This window comes from Helianthus annuus, chromosome 4 (assembly GCF_002127325.2).
Source record: "Helianthus annuus cultivar XRQ/B chromosome 4, HanXRQr2.0-SUNRISE, whole genome shotgun sequence".
NCBI lineage: Eukaryota > Viridiplantae > Streptophyta > Magnoliopsida > Asterales > Asteraceae > Helianthus > Helianthus annuus.
The window spans coordinates 9,989,894-10,009,507 of NC_035436.2; the positions used below are offsets into that span (position 1 = coordinate 9,989,894).

A 19,614-nucleotide genomic window follows, 5' to 3' on the forward strand; every position below is an offset into this window, starting at 1 on the left:
CTTTCTTTTAACTACTCTAGCATACTTAAATACCGTTAAGGTCAACCTTTATAACATGAATACTCATTCATCTTTTAAATAATGTAACTATGTTAACAAATAATTACAACAACGTGACCGCTTTCCCGTACAATCCATGATCTTCAACTCGACCCTCGTTCACTTGTCCATCATGAATATCTGTAACCTGCGGTCACCATATATAACCAACACGTTAGTACATGGTAACATCATATATAATTTAATACATATCCTTAACATGCTATATCACATTCTAGCTACGTAAGGTATTCCATTGAAACATCCTCTCAATTTTATTTACTCGAGTCTGACTTCAATTCCTCGAGGGTCCGGCGTTCCCAAACCTGCACCCCATTTATTTCATTCTCAATAGTAACATGCTTAGGGGTACGTAATCTCAAACATATTGAAAACCCGCATCTTCACGTATACGTATACCAGTGATCTACAATCATTAGATTACAACATGTGTATACACTTTCATATATCTAAGTACATTCATAAGTATCTCACTCATATGCACGTACATACAAGTTCACACGACTTACACACGCTACAGTTCCATATCTACATACATACACATTCCATTAACACGATGAACATTCAGCAACATAATGCACATTCCATTAACACGATGAACATTCAGCAACATAATGCACATTCCATTGACACGATGAACATTCAGCAACATAATGAACATTTCATTAACACAATGAACATTCAGCAACATAATGCACATTCCATTAACACGATGAACATTCAACAACATAATGCACATTCCATTAACACGATGAACATTCAGCAACATAATGCACATTCCATTAACACGATGAAACTATCATCCTAATTTACATTAAGGATAGACGAAGTTCATATGAACTTACCTTGGTACTTACCCTTACACGTAAATTCTTACATGGTTCCCTATATACAGCGTACCAAACTTCATTTATAAAGAAGAAGTGATTCCGGAAATCACTTACCTTAAGGGTCCGTATTCGCATCCGTTTTCTTGCCTCCTTTTGACCAGTTAACCTTCCATGCTTCCATCCATCTTGACATGATCCATATACTTATGATCCCCTTGCTAAGGTGATCATTAATTCATGTTCGGTTGTGAATTTGAGCTTCGATTCACCCTTTAATTTGAAGCTTCTTGAAGATCTAGGGTTTGAACCCCTTGTTTTTCTCCAGAACACTCCACGCACGCACACACACACATATGATGTGTGTGTTGTGTGTTTAATTAATGTTTTATTAAACCTTAGTTTCCCATGTTACAATTTAGCCCCTCATGTTTGCCACTTAAATCGGGTTTTGGGGTGTTACATGCACCTCCTTCGGTTCCGACAGGATTCCCGGAATCCTCCACCCCAACGCTGACAGAACCCGACAAAGCAGCTCTGATAAGATCGAACCCCTCGCAGACCCCCTCATCGATCTGTCTACAATTGTCAGCTTTCTGTTGAGTACCCCTGGATGTGAACCCAACGAAACCAAATCCCTTGTCTTGTTCCACTACATCCTTTCTAGAATGTGTCTTGGGCCTCTGATCACATGTGCATCGATACTGTTGTTCAGTTTTTTTAAGTGATGAAATGTAACGTTTTTTAATAAAAAAAATATTTTTGGGGAGTGTATAGGGGATGGATAATGAGAAAACCAAAAAACTAACTAAAAAACCTAAAAACATACCGAATTTTTTTTACATTTTTTATTAATTTTCGCTAATTTTTATATATAAAAAATAAAAAAATTATACTGCACATGTGCAATAATACAGTAAAATCTAAACCATCTAACCCACCCCCCACCGACCCTCCCCAAAAATCTATCCCCCCCCCCCCTCTCAAAATCCTAAATTCCCCACCACCGAAAAACCTAAACCCCCCCCCCCCAAAAAAAAAAAAAAAAAAAAAAACTAAACTCAACATAAACCCGAAAAAAGCCCTAAACCCCCTTACCCGCAACCCCCTCCCTCCCCCCCCCTCCCCCAAGACCCAAAAACCTAATCCTACTCCTAAACCTACAAAAAAACCTAATCCTAAAACCAAAACTAAACTCAAAAGCTAATTTTAATCATGTAATGCACATGCTTAGTACACATATAATACACATGTGCGTTATAAGTTTTTTTTTTGAAAATTTTTTATATATAAAAAATAGCAAATTTTAATAAAAAAATTGTAAAAAGAAATTTGGTGTGTTTTTTAGATTTTTTTAGTTAGTTTTTTAGTTTTCTCATGATCCTCTCCACATATATATATATATATATATATATATATATAGGGATGTTGACATACAATGACTCTTATCATACAAAATATACGCGATCAACACAGACGTACGATCTGGTGCGAATTCACTCCTGAACATGCGATTTGTGCTGAAAAAAACAACATGCGGAATTGATTTATATACGAACATGTGATTTCATTATATTTACCAACATGCGAAATTGCTAAAAAAACCAACATGCGATTTCCATCATGCTTTTTTATAACATGCGATTTCACAATCGCGTACGAGCGTACGAAGCCGTATTGTACGTTACATTTTTATATAATATCCAAATTTGTTGATGGAGGTCAGCTGCAGTGAAAATAGAAACGCAAATCTGAAAATTGAAAACTAAATTCCATTAAAATCCTTTTTTTCTAATTAAGAAGATGTTGATATTCTTCAATTTCTGATCTTGACGATCTGAATTCCGAATTAAGTAACTGAAAAAACTTGATGGCACACAAAATTACATGATTGTTATAAATAAACTATATTAAAGTGACTATCCACATCCTAACTCCCATCTCTTCATTTCCTTTGTATTATGTAAGAACCATATATATATATAGGTTTCTTTGTATTGCATGATGATATCTTAATGAATAAGAATCCATGTTCTCTTATTCTCCATATTCTTGTTCTTTACATGATCTTTATAGTCTTGTTCTCTCATATTTATTAGAGTTATATATTGGTTGCTAATAGACCGTTGATTTACAACACGTTATCAGCACGACGGTGTTTTTCCGAAAGCCTTGTTTTTATAGCCGCTAGCGACATCACACAAACCCGAATCACCTGTAAGGATTGTAAACACGGTGGTCACTTTTCTGGCTGATGTGAAATCGACACCTTGCAAAAGGATGCTCATTTGAGAAAAAAGGTAACCTTATAAAAATCCTCTTAGATTATGATAAATTAAACATATGCATGCCACTATTTGGAATTTTGCATTGCATTTTTATATGTATATATCCGACGGCATTTAAAAAGGCAAATAATAAAAAGTAGAATGTATTGTCTAGAAATTAAAGTCAATTGATTTGTCTACTCTAGTGGTTAAAAAATAAAATCATAAAATCATATTTTGATTTGAGTTATACTTTATGTGGTGTGGTGTCCTACAGATCAACTTTATTTATTCAAACGAATGGCATATGATTTTTTTATAATTCATTCTTGTTAATTTAACATGATATTTCATGTTAGGCTGTTTAGAGATCTGTCATGATTAGTTTGAATATTTATGTTTGGTAAATGAAGTTAAAATATTATATAAATTTGACGATCCACACTTTGTACTATTGTTATCAAAGTTGCACACTATAATTTTAATATTTATTGTTTTTAATGATTTGGATATAATCATTATTTTGGTATTATTTGTGAATATACAAGTTAAAAATTCTTAATATATACAAATATACTTAATATTATTAATAAGAATCATGAAAAGAGATTTTCCACATATATTGTAATCATCTTTAACAATTTTGTTTTATTTGATCTTACCGTAACCATTCTTATTGTAACTTTTATGTTTATCGGTGTTCATGAATCGGTTTTATTTGATATTACTGTAACAATTGTTATTTTAACTTTTTATTTACTGGTGTTCATGAATCAAGTGTCATATACAAAGAAGATTGAAAATTAATTGAATCCGGGTGTAAGTATTTTCTCTCTTTTGTTCTATACAAAGTTTCTTTGATTGGATACTCGATCAAGGACATAATATATACACTTTTTCTGTTAAACCCTAGGCGAAGTCCCTTTTATTCCTTTAACTGAATTTGCTTGCTTGTTGGCTGTAAAAGAAAATAAAATATTAATCTTGATCGTAATTAATTGTTTTCATTAGCCATTGTTAATATATAGCATGCCAAAAGACTTTTACACAATTAGATATAGATGACTTTGTAATTAATTGTTTTCATTAGTCATTGTTAATATATAGCATGACAAAAGACTTTTACACAATTAGATATAGATGACTTTTAAATAAATAAATAATAACTACTAATTTCATATTTGTAACTTCCTTAATGTGTATTAATTTCATATTTGGATTAATTGTTTGAAATATAAAAGGGTTATAGGTTTTAATACCTCCCGACCGTTTCTAGTTTATCACTAAATGTCAATTGTTATGTTTTCTTTTAATATGCTAGTATACAAATGGGTTTGAAATATTAGTAAATGATTTTCAAGAAAGTTATATTTCTTAAATGGTAATTATTATTTTTACGTCATTTTAAAGATTTATAAGTCTTGATAAATAATGGAATTGAAATTCAAATGCTATTTAAGGGATCAGGAAATAGTAAGCGTTACCGTGAAATTTTTAGTTGTTTAATGTAGTGCTAAAATACTTTTATGTTTCTACTTGAATTATATAAATATGAATTTATGTGAATACTATGAAGTATCCTAGATACGTGCTCCAACGTGTGGTTTGTATGATTATAAATAGTACACAAAATTTAAGAAATACAAAAGGTTTTTATGGTGTAGTGCTTTAAAAATACGGTATTACTACAAGATCAAGATTAACAAGTAATGTTATTAATATTTTTATTCAACATATGAATTTGTATTTCATATAAATATTATTTTGTACAAATGTTTTTGGTCTTGTGGCCGATTTCGATGGAGATGATTGAACCATTGATGCAATAGAATTAATGAATTTTCTATCTTAATGATGTTACCAAAAGTGAAAATTTTAATTGGTTACATGTGGTAAATATGATTTAAATATTTGCTTTTAAGTGTGATGAATATTTCATAAAGTTTTCATACCAACTTTTTATGTGGTCACATATTGTGAATTGTTTTATGTGGTCACGTATTATATTATGATGCCATGTATTATATAATTTGACTTTATTTTATATTGTGTATTTCATATGTTATCATATACTCATTTGTAGTATTCAATCGATCATCTAAATTGATTTAATATCTCTCATGAAAGGGAATCAAAAATTTAGACATGACACCCGAGATGTCATACTCCCTAAATCTCATATTGAGTATGTAGAAGGTCATAAGATGTTAGACCTTATATGATTCGGACATGTAATTACTTCTCTATGGTGTAATGCAAAGAGAAGATTACAAGGTAAAATCGGGTAACACAGTTTTCATTTGTCGTTCTCAAATATGCTAAAGTAGCAATATTATGTAACAAGGATAACAACTTTGAAACGATTTCATATCCGTTTGTCCGAACCATGAAACTTGGTTGGTTTACATCATTCCTTGAAGTGAATATGCTTATAAGATCTTTGAAAATGTTGGGATGATGGATGTAATTGAGAAACTTATAATGCTGATCATGTTACTAATGAGATCATGCTATCAAAAGTTGTAAGATAGCCAAGTTAATAATGAAACCGACTATCAAAATTGTAATAATGGTCACAATGAGATTGACAACTTGTAGTGAGGAATTATGGGAGTGATTATAAGAACACATTGTTATCTCACATATTATGATATTGATCATAAATCAAAATTTATGAATAATGATTATTTGATTAATTGGCATGATCGGTTAGACCACACCGAGTCGATAATGATGTGAAATTTAATGAAGAACTACAAGATTATTCTTGTTAAGTGCATGCAATATTTGCTCTCAAGGGAAGTTAATGATATACCAACTAAAGTATGGTTTAGATCCCTAAATATTTTGGAAATAATAAGGGAATATGTGTATCCCGATATGATACCATTTAGTATTTTGAAATCGATGCATCGTCTAAATGGTTATCAAATCCACAACCTGAAGCTTGTGTGATTGTGGCTTAGCTAATGTGATAGCAAGCATATTAATCCATATTACTATTGGTTACAAGGCCAATGATCATGAGAGGAGCAAAAGTTCATTTAGCTATATGTAATTTTATATATAGTATCATCAATTCACATCAAGCCAATAAGTTATAGTTCTCCCCATACAGTTGGTTTTTGGTCAGGAACCAAAGATGTCTCATCAAAGATTTTGGTTGTGCGACATATATTGAAACTCATCCACCAAACCGCACAAAGATGAGACTTCTAAAAAGTTAAAGAATATGTTGGGTATAATAATCATCTATGATTGAATACTTAAAGCCATTTGTGAGAAATTTGTTTATGGCTCATTGGTTTTTCACTTTAGTGAATGAATGTTCCCAACATTAGGGGGAGATAACAAGCAGTTGGAAAGTGAAAAGTGAAATGAATTATCATGTCATCTTGATCCTCAGACTATAAACTATGAACTAGAAATTTAAAGTATAATTCATTTACCAATATTAAAGAACAAATTACCAGACAAGTTCACTGACCAAAATAGAGTGACTAAGTAAGTCACATAATCAACTGCTTATGCTTCAGTTATATTTGTGTCCAAGAGGACAACCACATATTTTGTAATGAGTCTATTGCATGCCTGAAACGTGGTAGACTAGTCGATTTCAATAATTAAATTCCCAGAAAATTGGAGCAAGTAATTAAGATGGTCAACTCGAGGTTATAGTAATAAGATCTAAAGAAGAGACAATAGACATGATGGTTCAAGAAGAACCTCAGGTACCTGAAAATAAAGAGATCTCGATAAGTTGTATCATGTCTAAGATATAAGATATGTATGGAATCAAAATAAAAATCGACGTCGTTATACATTTTTTATATAATGTAGCGCTTAAAATGATTAAATGATGAGGATCAAATTTAAGATCTGCCGATGAATGAATAGTAAGAATTGATTGGCCAAAAAATAGAAAGACGCAAATAAGGCAGAATTTAGTTCTCTAATGAAATGGAAAGTTTCTGGAACAACAGTCCATACAACTGAAGTTGTAAAATATGTTGGATACAAATGTGTCCTTTACGCAAATCATGTGAAAATCAAATTAAGTGATATAAGTCAAAATTGGTGGCACAAGAATTTTTGCAAAGACTTATGACTGATTATGAGGAGATATATTCTCCCGTGGTGGATGTTTTGACTTTCCAATATCCTATTAGTCTGGTAATATATAAAAGAGAATTGACATGCGTCGTATGAAAGTTATGTATCACGTGATACTAAGTCATATAAAATAAGTTCTCGAGAATATTATGATTATTATTTAAATGAGGATCTGAATACGTATACATGTTGTATATGTAATTGAATTGAATATAAGTGGAACTCCCCATGAGTATCCTAAAGCATTTGAGTGCTTAAAGGTTAATTGAAACACCTTATGCATGTAATTATTGTGCACCAATACTCCAATAAAGATACATAGAAAATGTGTACCTGGTTATTATGGTATCTCAATGTACACAATGTATAAACATGGTACAATATGGATTTTACAAATGAAGCAAGTGCTTAAGATATCCTCGCATAAAATCAATGAGGAGGTTTGCGTGTCAACACTCCTAAAGAGTGTATACACAAACATTGTTGGTCAAAGTGGAAAGGAGTATGAGAATGTATATTTATAAAGTTAAAAAAGATAGTATGGACTAAAATAGTCAATTCAAATGTGGTATAATCGACTTACTAATGAGCTCAGCAAAGAGAGAAATACATAAATTGTAGTGAATCCATTTGTTTTCATTAAAAGAACAATATGAGGTTTATGAGTATTCTAATATATGTTGATGATATAATTGAATCTCCTGAAAAGATAAAAAAAATGAGCTCAATTATTAAAGGAAGAATTTGCAAATTAAAGATGGTATTGCAAATATGTGGCTTGATATGTAGAATAAGCATTTGTATTATTATTATTATTATTATCCATCAATCATAATACAAGATGGTGGACATGTTCATACGCACAAAGCTTATGGTATACATACATTTTATGATGACCAAGTAGTTGGTATAGAAAATGACTCTTATCATCTCCTATGAGAGAAGTAAAGATCATTGGTCCAGAAGTACCATAGTTAAATACGAATTATATATCTTGCTAGTATTTATACACAGACACATGTCATGAAATTCATTGACAAGATATAACTCGTGTATAATGAGGAGATAATGTAACGGGTAAAACATATATTTTTATACCCTTAAGGTACAAAAGATATGGATTCATATTTTACTAACCCATCAACAAGTTTGGTTAATTTTGTAAGTGCAGGGAATGTAACAAAACATATTCATGGATCTTATGGTATCTACTTACAAGTGAAGGCAATTAAAATTTCACATGATGATCATACATCAATGCTCATTGAAGGATTTGACATTAATGGATCAAGCAACATACCAAGCTGCACATCTGTGGATTACGAGGTTTGAGCAAGTTTCAAAGAAGCCGGACCTAAGTCACTTATAGGATACATGTAAAAATGAGGGGGGGCATCATACAAGTTGCACTCTTTTTCCCTTAAGTAAGTTTTATCCCAATGGGTTTCCTTAGTAAGGTTATAATGAGGCAACATGCCTGATCCAAAAGTATCAGGTGGAGAAAATACACGCTGCACTCTTTTTCCCTTAGCTGAGGTTTTGTCCCACTGGGTTTTCCTAGCAAGGTTTTTAACGAGGCAGCAACACCAAGTGTATAATACATTATTTTCTTTTATTACGTGGATAGTCAAGGGGGAGTGTTATAAATAAACTATATTAAAGTGACTATCCACATCCTAACTCCCATCTCTTCATTTCCTTTGTATTATGTAAGAACCCTATATATATAGGTTTCTTTGTTGTCACACCCCCAAAATCCACCTGCGGAGTATCACCGCTTGGGAACGTGACTGACCGGGATCAAGCCACCAATCATATAAAACAATATATATAGTAAAAGTAATTGCCAATAAACCAAACCAAATCCATATGAAAGGTGTTTCAAAACATAAGTAACTTATCACTGTTTAGCGGAAGCGTATAAGTAAAACCCAATATAAATAAGTATGTAATGTCATAATGTGTTCAACAAACAATCACGATCCAAGTCCACAACGACCAGCTCCTCCCTTTGCAAGCTCCATGTACCTAACGACCTGCAAGGCATGTAACAGAGGATCAACAACTAGTTGAGCGAGTTCACAGTAAGTAAATGCGTAATAGTAAGTTCGTGTGTAACATGTGGCTCTACTGGGCCGATAGTACATTCTATTGGTGGGGGCTTCCCATGTTGTATATCACTAGACTATGCGTAACCATAAGTGTTCTACATATCCCGAGAACAGTAACACGTACAAGTTTACGTAGGTTTTACGTAAGTAATCCTTCACAGCCGAGGATAGGGGTACGCGGGGGTTTACGTAGGTTTTACGTAAGTGCCTGACACAACCGAGGCAGTAGTGAGTATAAGTTCACGTAGGTTTTACGTGAGTGTCCTTCGCAACCTGAGGACAATGAGCAATACAAATATATGTAGGTTTTACGTATGTGTCCTGCACAACCGAGGACGATGGTATGGTAGTCTAGTATTAGTGTAAGTACGATTCTATTCAATCTCATTCCTTCAATCCCAATTCCCGTGCCCTGGGAATCCCATGCCTTAGTAAGAGTGTGTGAACTCACCTTGGTTTGCTCGGTAAGATGAGTTACTCTATTTAACAGTGATTAAGCACGTCCTAACACGGGTACAGATAACAATCAGTTTCATGTGCATACATACTACGTATCTCACGTACGATTAATTCACATATTACTCAATCACGTACCACACAATTGTAATATATAAGTAACACCCATATAGTTCAAGTCATAGCAATTAACATACGAGCCTAACATCATCGAGTAGTCTTTTAGCATGTAAGCAGATCATAAGCCAATTCACCTCACGAGTTCATACATACACGTCACATAATAGTTAATTCTTTGATACCCCAAACATGTGCGATTTGGGTATTACTCAACATTTCATGACCTTAGGCCCAAACGAGGTGTGCTTACATTATACAGTTTAATATTAATGTGCGGCCCAGTCCCTGAACCCGTTACAAGTATGCAGCCCACTATTCAAAGTCCATAATAGGTGTGTGTGTGTGTGTGATTCTTTTAGGCTGCTTATATCGGAGCCCAGCCTGCACTCATTGCGAGACTGCCGAAACAATCTCGGCCCACATAATAAAAGTTGGATCCTCCTTGCCTAATGAAAAAAACTCGGACAATATCATTATAAAGAAACTCGGACCCTGGATGCTCACTAAGCTCGGACCAAGACTAGGCATAAAGCTCGGACATGGAGGGGGGGTGGGTTAAAGCTCGGACAGGGGTGTCCCCCCTTAAAACTCGGACAAAGGTAGGGGGTCACAAGGTCGGACGAGTGATCATGCCAAAAAAAACTCGGACACTGTCCTTATAACAAAAGTTAGACATCTTATGATAACCCAAAAGTCGGACAACATTCCCTTTAGCCTTGGGAGAAACTCGGACCATAAGCATGAGTATGAAGTGCGGACCATTCATGAAATTAAAACTCAGACTCTTCATCTAATCAATAAAGATCGGACCTCATGCTTGCTTGTCTAAAAATTCGGACCATGACAAAAATTACAAGGGTCGGACTATGTGTTCATGATATAAAGTCGGACATGATTACACATTTTAAAGGTCGGATCTTTAAATCATAACACTCAGGCAACCAATAGTCATACAAACGATTATTCCAGTTCAACGTGATGGTATCAGTTACGTTTTATTGTTCATATGATCTGGAAACCCTAATCCATGTATACAGAGTGCAGAATTCATAAGCAATCAATCAACGATTACAACAATCATTAGGTGAACAATCTTATCGCCATACAACTAATCATTCATCATAATCACCATAATCCAGAATCAAATTAAAGCACAGAACCATCAAATCAAAGCTAGGGTTTACAAGTATTCTAACAATCAAGAATTGATACAATCAAACAATCAATAAACGATTACCTTGAATGATTCTAGAGAGAATGTGGAAACAAAAGTGATGAATGTCTTGCCAATGATGATGGTGATGATTGCCAGAGAATGTGAAGTACGTGCTTTGGTTTCTTGTGAAAATGATTAGTGAACAAGGGATTAGGGTTAAGAATCTCTAGGATTTCACTAATTACCCTCTACCTCCCTAAGTATCATATTTTACACATGCACACCATCTCACAACAATTTCATAGTTTCACCACCAAGTTCATATATTTACCAAGTCTTTCACAATTAACAAACAACCATGCACAAACACCCAATACGATTCATTTCATCAAAACGTATATAATTCCATGGCAACTAGTTGTGCAAATAATTAACTACACAAACAATGAACGTGCAATAAATGCGAAATAGAAATCTTGGAAATTCGAGTTGTCACATTTGTATTGCATGATGTATTGTCAAATCACGCCAGGGATCCATCCTTCTAGGCGGTTTTTTTTTCGCGTGATTCAAATCACGCTTTGAACATTTTGAGTTGGTCAATAACACTTAATCTTTTTTTAGTCCAATAGTTTTTTTTGTTGGTTTTTCTATTTTTATTTAATTCTTTAGACCCTTTTAAGATAATGCCTACATTCCCGCAACACCCATTTTAGAAAAACGCTCAATAATGCCACTTGCTGACTGTAACGCCACATAGCAGAAAATGCCCAAGGATAGGGGCATTATTCACCCTTACCACTACACATGGTCTTAAAGCTGTAGTAATTCGAATGGAAGTCTCATGTGTTAACTACGAAAACCTATTAGTTAGGCGTGCCTAGTTGTTTTTCGAGTTTTGCTATGTTCACGTTTTAAATTTTTGGATACATAAATGAGAAGTTCAATTAAAATGCAAATTCATTTTTTTTTCCATTTCAAAGTTAGAATCATATATATATATATAGGGTAGGAGTTGGCTACAAAGACTATTTTTCCTACAAAGTGTAGAAAGTCATAAAACACCATAATTTCAACCATAAAACATACTTAAAACCCACAAATAACATAGTGGAGGTTACTAAAACACCATATTTGTCGGTTTTGTGTTGTGTTTTGAATGATAAGGCTTTGATTATCGAATGACTAACATTAGTGTGTTTTATGTTGATTATCGTATTGTGTTTTAAATTCATAGTTGTACGGTGGTGTGTTTGAAGTTTTTAAGGAATGTTAGGGTTTGGATATTGTGTTTTAGTGATCTTCACTATGTTATTTGTGGGTTTTGAGTGTGTTTTATGGCTGAAATTGTGGTGTTTTAAGACTTTGTACACTTTGTAGGAAAAATGGACTTTGTAGCGGAACCTCACCCTATATATATATATATATATATATATATATATATATATATATATATATATATATATATATATAGAGAGAGAGAGAGAGAGAGAGAGAGACAGAGAGAGAGAGAAATGTTAACGTACAAAACTGCTTAACGTACATTACGTACGCGACGAAATTACAACATGCGTGATTAAGTTTACAACGTGCGTTATTATATTTTGAACACTTTTGCCATGCGTGATTATGCAGCTTATGCGTGATTATGTACAAAACGTGATTAGGGTTTTAACTTCATAACTTGCGTGATTTTCAAATGCACTAGCGTAATTTCGTCGCGTACGTGAAGTACGATAAGACGTTTTGTACATTATAATTTCTCTCTCTCTCTCTCTCTCTCTATATATATATATATATATATATATATATATATATATATACTAGTCATTTACCCGCGCGATGCGGCGGGAGTGGCGATGATTACAATAGGGTACTAATTTACCGGTAGTTTATCCGTCGTCTCGTGATATATCGTATAGTACTTAAGTTAGTTTCTTATTCGTGATATGTTGGCACTGGTTTTTCTGTTAGTTTCTCGATTCTTTGGTGATATACTCAGGTAAATTTTTTTAGCTGTAGCTTCGACGTTATCTATCTACAAGAAGAGTGCAAAACAAGGAAGTAGATATAATTAAAAACAAGAAGAGTACAAAACAGGCAAGTAGCTGGACAAAACACTAAAAACAAAATACGGGGGGTCTCTTGTATCTCTTCCTGTTTTACCAATACATCCGTTCGCTCAAGACTTTCTTGTATCTTCTCCTCTACTGTACCAGATTTCGACACATAAAAAAACAATGTTAGAAGCTTATAGGTGTTTTAAAAAAGTAATTAAAAAGTAATTTCTGGAAGCAATTAAGGCACAAAATCTACTAACATACCTTCCTTTTGATATGGATGCGGTTAATTAATCACGCAACACTTCATGGTAGACAACATTTGATGTGTAAACTCCACGTTGTTTGAAATCTTTGGCGAGATGTACCAACACCTTCGTATTTTGTCTTGAAATCCCTCTTGATAACGCCACATAAAGTTGCCCGTGTGAAAATACAGAATCCGGTAGATAAATACCAACATGCGGAATTGTTTGACCTTGAGCTTTATTAATTGTCATGGAAAAGCTAAGTCGAATTGGAAATTGTTTTCTTTTCAGCTTGAATGGGAACATGTCATCTTCAGAAAGGGTTAGAGGGATTCTTGGCAAAAAAAACTCGTTTTCCGGCATGTTGACCGACTGCAATTTCCGCATCAATAACATTTCGCATGAAACCTTTACATATCAACCGCGTGCCATTACACAGGCCATGTGATGGATCGATATTCCGTAACAATATTATTGGGCATCCAATTTTTAAACGAAGCTTATGAGGCGGCAAACCACTAAAATTTAGCGAGTTTAAGAACTCGACCGGATAGAAGTTGCGCTGATCGTCTTCAGCTTCGTCAAAACTGTAATAAACTTTTTCCTCCCCTTGAAAAATTTCAATCATTTGATTATTAATCTCGTCAACACTCTCATTTTTAGTGGACAATACTGCTCTAGAGATTATATAATCCGAAGAATATACAATATCTTCAATTGATGGAAAGATGGCATTGATCAATTCTTTTATAGAGTTTTCTCTATTGTTGCACTGAATTGTCATGTCATCGGGTATGCGGATATAGTTTCCTTCGATTGGTTCTTCAGTTCCATCGCCGACTCTTAAAAGAAATTCAGAAAACCATGGATCTTTCAACGCTCTCATATTTATGGTCAACCGCATCTTCTTAGTCAAAGACCAAAGAGGTGACATTCGTAGGCTGGAGTCTACAATCTGTGCTCGAGTGCCACGTTTAATAACCGGCAACACCTGTCTGAAGTCACCTCCCATAACCATTATCTTCCCACCAAATGGGAGACTAACACCTATAATGTCTTGGAATGTACGATCGACTGCCTCTATCGCCTGCCGTTTAGCCATCGACGCTTCATCCCATATGATTATTTTGGCAGACCGAATCAGTTTAGCAGCCCCACTCTGTTTTTTGATATTGCACTTTGAATTATTTTCAAGATTGATAGGAATCTTGAATCTCGAGTGAGCCGTTCTACCTCCTGGCATATTATTAGCCGCAACACCTGATGAAGCTGTTGCGAGAGCAATAAGACCACGTGACCGAACTTCAGCAAGCAAGGCATTGTACAAAAATGTTTTTCCAGTTCCACCTGGACCATCAATAAAGAAGACGCCTGGAAGATCATTATCAACATGCATCATGATCTCATCAAACACGTTTTTTTGGTCCCGATTAAGTGAATCTTTGGCACTCAAGTGTTCAGGTTCCAAAACAATCCCATACTCCTCTTGTAACTCACGATAACCTACATCCTGTAAGTTAACATCGTCTGTTATCTTAGGAAGGTCGAATTTATTGATATTTTTACCCATGGATTGTAGAAAGACACTAATGTCGGTAAGGACCATATTTTGAACTCGTTCTATACTTTGACAATGTAACCGATGATCTTCAGATAGTGGATCAAAGTGGTCATTCCATAACTTTCGAATATCTCCAGGTTGGCAAAAAATCATTATGGTCGCAAATAACCTTCTAAGAGCATTGGGAAACTGAAACATAGAGGCTTCTTCGAGACATTGTGATAGATATTCATCGTCTTCTATTAAGCCTAACTCAAGAGCTACTTTTCGAAATGTCTCACACCGTTGACCATTAACTGTGCAAAGATGTTCAAAAGAAGTAGGCCCTCTGACATTTGATAAAAGTAGGCGTAAGTAGTACCTTTCTCCTTCGGCTGGATTAGCGGAAACGATACGACCTCTTTGTTTTTTACCGCCACGAGGATTCCAACGGCGTGTGCTTCCATTCCACGTAAAGTGTTTTGGAAAATCTTTATACAAATATACCCTTGCTGTTTCATCGATTCTATTTCTCTCAAAAAATGCTGTTAGCATGGTTCTCTTATCCCTTTCCCTATCAACAATATTAGACATTATGTCATCATCTCTAAATCTAACCATCTGATTATTTGGGAGATGAAGTTGTAAGGCTAAAACAGAAGGAGAGATTTGAGAAAGAGAGAAGGAAAAAATGCGCCACATGGCCTCTGTGGGCGATATGTAGCGTGCATCTTAAAAGCTCTTTATCTCATTAACAACAACCCCTGGCTCACTTTGATCAACTTGAATAACCTGTTTGTCATGTCCTTTATAAACATATTTAAAAAGATATTTCACAGATTTTATACTTGAGCAAACTTCAACATTGATGTGGCAGTTAAACATCATCAAAAGCCTTGGGTTATATGGGACCACCCATCTATTATCAAGTGTTATTCCTCGTACATCCACTTCTATCCCGGTGTCTCTCCTTCGATACAACGGATACGCATCTTCTCCTTGTGTTGTCTGTTCATTGAATTGTCTAGGATAGTGAAAACGACAAATTTTAGGATCACCCTGCATACAAGGACTGCTTAATCGTAAATTGCCGCAAGGACCGTGAATCATGTGCTTGACAACCATCTCATGCAATTTGGGATGACTTAGTTTGTTAGGAATTTCAGCACACACAACCTTATCATAATGGTCCGCGTTATTGATCTTGTGTTGCGGGTACATGATAAGGAGAAAATGTGCGTGCGGCAAACCACGCTTTTGAAATTCAATGACATAAACGTATGCCTTAACTTCCCCGAGGATATGTTTCTTGAAGAGTTGTTCCTTAAGATCTTCTAATTTAGCACGGAACACTCTTGAAACAAGGTCTGGACGATCTTGTGCAGTTTGACCAACATGTAAATTATCACATATCTCAGGCCACTTAGGATTACACGTCATTGTAAGGAATATATCAGGCTTGCCGTCATCTTGAACTAAAGTCATCGCATCTAGAAACCGACGTCGCATGTCGCGAGGCCCTCCGATGAAAGATGCAGGCAACACAATTCTTTTCCCAACTCTGTTTGCATGAACCTCACCAGCATTGACGCAATCCACAAGACCTTGGTACAGATCGGTCCGTATCTTAGCCTGGTTTCTCTCACAAAATTCTAAGCGTGACGTCTCAATTTTTATGTAAACATCTACCACAAACTGTTGTAGCAGTCTACCACCGAACAGAAGCACATTTGCGGTAGATCGAATCTGGAACTTGTAACAGTAGTACTCTCGCATAGCCACGGTTGTTCTACCACTTCGTGTGTTAGCCTCTGAACGATGAAGATGTTTTAAAAACAAACAGTTAATAAAAATAAAACGAATTACGGTATTTTTATGATCTTCACTTAAAAAGGATGTACCTTCCATTTCTCCTTCGATGTTGTCATTGTTGCGAACCTCATTGATTGATACTCCGTGACGTGGTATGTTGGCATGCCAACCCGACTCACAATTAGGAAAAAATAGAGGATATGACAATGGATCGTAACAACTGAAGTACGGCTGAATAGTTTGGCTATATTCAGACCTACCATACACAACAATACTTCGTTTATACGAAGTAATATTGTCATTACCTTCAACCCAAATACCAGCAACCTATATAATCGTGAACTATAAGTAAGTAAAATAAGCAATACTATTAAATAGTTGTAATTAATATAATATTTTATATACCTCTGATGTCGTTGGCCGGTTGTACACCCTTTGGTCAAGTTCAACCGAGGCATTCAAAGTGACTCTATAGTTGTCCAAAGGTCCTAGTTCCGCAAGTCTTCTAAATGTATCGACATATGGGTTTGTAGAAAGAACGCGTGTCAAAATCTGAGTAATACGACGATCAAGATTTGGCCATTGGAGTCTGAGATCTAACTCGGCATCAGGATCATAAAAATACAACTGCAAGTACCTAGGGGTTCCATCCCTCGGAACTAATTGGTCGATTTTGTGATATATTCCTCTATGTGCACGAAAAGTATATACACCGTCTCTCATATTGTTCAATGTATCATCCAACGTCACTCCCATTGAGGCAAAAGAAAAATTGGTGTTATAAGCACGAATGTTTTGCCTAAAAATATTTCCAATTTCATCTTGCGATGTGAAAAGTCGATGCAATTCCTCTGGAATTTCTGAATTTGCTAACACAGTTTTCCCACTCATACAACAAAAGGTATCAAATTCAAATTGAAAACGTTTTGCTCCACAATCAGGACATGCACCACGCTCTTTTAAAACACGATGCTCTCTAGGTAAACGATCGTAAACAAAGTTATATGGATCATCTTCTACATTCTCATTTTGGAAGGAAGGTTGATCAACTACTTCAGAAAATTGAGGTAAAAGTGTACGTGGTTGAATTCGAACACCTAAAAAATCGTTGTCTTTAGTAATGAAGGTTATTAAAGATATCAAATTCAATAAAGAAATCAATGTTAAGTAAATAGAAACCTCGCGATGTTCTGGTAATGACTTCATCAATTACATTGGGGAATGTGGTTGTCGGCGTAACATCATTGGTCAGGGTTGATGTAATTTGACTACCGTTTGAAATATGCATTCCATTGTACTCCTTACGTTTCACGGCAGAAATACTTGATGCGTTCACGCTTGTCATTTGGGTAAATTGAGTAATATTAGTCTGTAAACTTCTTAACGGTGTCCTTTCTGCTGATCTATTACTCATTAAAGATAGTGATGAAGCACTTTGGGAGACCTCACCACTCCCAAATTTCGGGACTTTGTTATTTTCTTTGCGTGCATCATAATATCTTTTGTTATACTCTTTTCGTTTTTCAGCTCTAGTAGATGAACTCGAGCTAGAAGCTTGATTAAGATGGTCTGGTTGTCCATTAGTCATTGTAAATTGTTAAGTGTCAAATACCTTGCAAATTAAATAAAAGATAGTTATCATAGATGATGAAATTCTGAAAATATTACAAGATTAGTACATGACTCTTAAACAAAATAACATGATTACCAGAAATAGAAAACCAAAATTCTTAAAACATTGAATACATAATGATAACATTAAGTTAAAGCCAAACTAAATAGTTGGTGAAACGACGGTCTCCACAAACACTGCACCCTTATAACCACGAAACCAAGTAACTGGATAAAGAATTTCGAAGGGCTTCTTATCCATTTCAATAGTAAAAAGCTTCCCTAATTTAGTCATCACAAACCAATCACCATTCGTCACGTAATGTGTTATATCGCCCCACAATGACAATGATATTGGGGGGATCGGAGGACATGATAAGACCTTAATCCAGTAATCCTCTTTTAGCGTCCATAGGTCAATTGTTATCTCAAACCAGCCAGTCGTAGCAAACATGTGAAGCTCATTTTTTACATTCACTAAAACACCTTGAACAAATCCCGTAGATGGAACAGGTGGAAAGCTTATCTCCTTGAACTGCTCTGAATTAATATCAAAACAAATCACCACATTTGTACCTCCGACCCAACATTCGCAAAGAGTGAAATACAGAGTACCAGCACAAAATGTGCCTGGTGACCAATAGAAATTGGGGCTAAGGTACTCTTCTCTTGTTAAGAAAGGAATATTTCTCTAAAAGTTTAATTCCCTAGAATAAACATAGCTTTCATATACACCACACCTACGCTTGATATGCAAGACCTTGTAATCATCGGTATCATCAGCATACAAACCAACGGCATCAAGATTATTTATATAGATTCCAAGAGAATCAGGTGTTGACAAACGCTTGAAAGCAGTACTTGTTGGATTCCAAAGAAGCAACTCGTTTGTATGATTCAAGCAAACACACAACAATCCATTCAAATGTAAAAGTATTGACACATCATTATTTTGGTGGTCGAATGGTAATGTAACTATTGACCTTGGCCCATAATCATAGGATTGAAAGATGATCGGATGAACAGAGCATGTTAGGTCGTCAATTAAGAGAACTCTTTGGTTAGATGAAACTAATGAGCGACAACAATGTACTCTTATGAAATCTCGAGTTGACAGCAACGCATACCATTCCTTACAGACAGTCTTAGAACGTCCTACGACCTTCGCTGGCACCCTCTTTAATATCTCAAATATTGTTTCAATAGGAAGGTCAGCCATGGTGATACCTTCGT

At 35.0% G+C, this 19,614-nt stretch overlaps 3 protein-coding genes and 1 long non-coding RNA gene across 4 annotated transcripts; all 4 read right to left on the reverse strand.

Moving 5' to 3' along the window:
• Window positions 1-13,160: 13,160 nt before the first annotated feature.
• LOC110934368 lies at window positions 13,161-13,655 on the reverse strand. Its single transcript, XR_002588274.2, has 2 exons — window positions 13,435-13,655; window positions 13,161-13,320 (listed from the first exon to the last, which is right to left on the reverse strand). It is a non-coding gene; the product is annotated as an uncharacterized LOC110934368 (long non-coding RNA).
• A 76-nt stretch (window positions 13,656-13,731) lies between these two features.
• Window positions 13,732-15,552, reverse strand: LOC110932905 (ATP-dependent DNA helicase PIF1-like). The gene has a single exon (XM_022176157.1). It carries the CDS (start codon window positions 15,550-15,552, stop codon window positions 13,732-13,734), a length of 1,821 nt encoding a protein of 606 aa, XP_022031849.1.
• Window positions 15,553-15,690: 138 nt separating this feature from the next.
• Window positions 15,691-18,358, reverse strand: LOC110932906. Its single transcript, XM_022176158.1, has 4 exons — window positions 17,950-18,358; window positions 17,176-17,867; window positions 16,860-17,097; window positions 15,691-16,769 (listed from the first exon to the last, which is right to left on the reverse strand). The coding sequence occupies exons 1-4, from the start codon at window positions 18,356-18,358 to the stop codon at window positions 15,691-15,693; spliced, it is 2,418 nt and encodes an 805-aa protein (XP_022031850.1).
• A 186-nt stretch (window positions 18,359-18,544) lies between these two features.
• Window positions 18,545-19,600, reverse strand: LOC110932907 (putative F-box only protein 9). The gene is made up of 2 exons (XM_022176159.1): window positions 19,142-19,600; window positions 18,545-19,072 (listed from the first exon to the last, which is right to left on the reverse strand). Exons 1-2 carry the CDS (start codon window positions 19,598-19,600, stop codon window positions 18,545-18,547), a joined length of 987 nt encoding a protein of 328 aa, XP_022031851.1.
• Window positions 19,601-19,614: the final 14 nt, after the last annotated feature.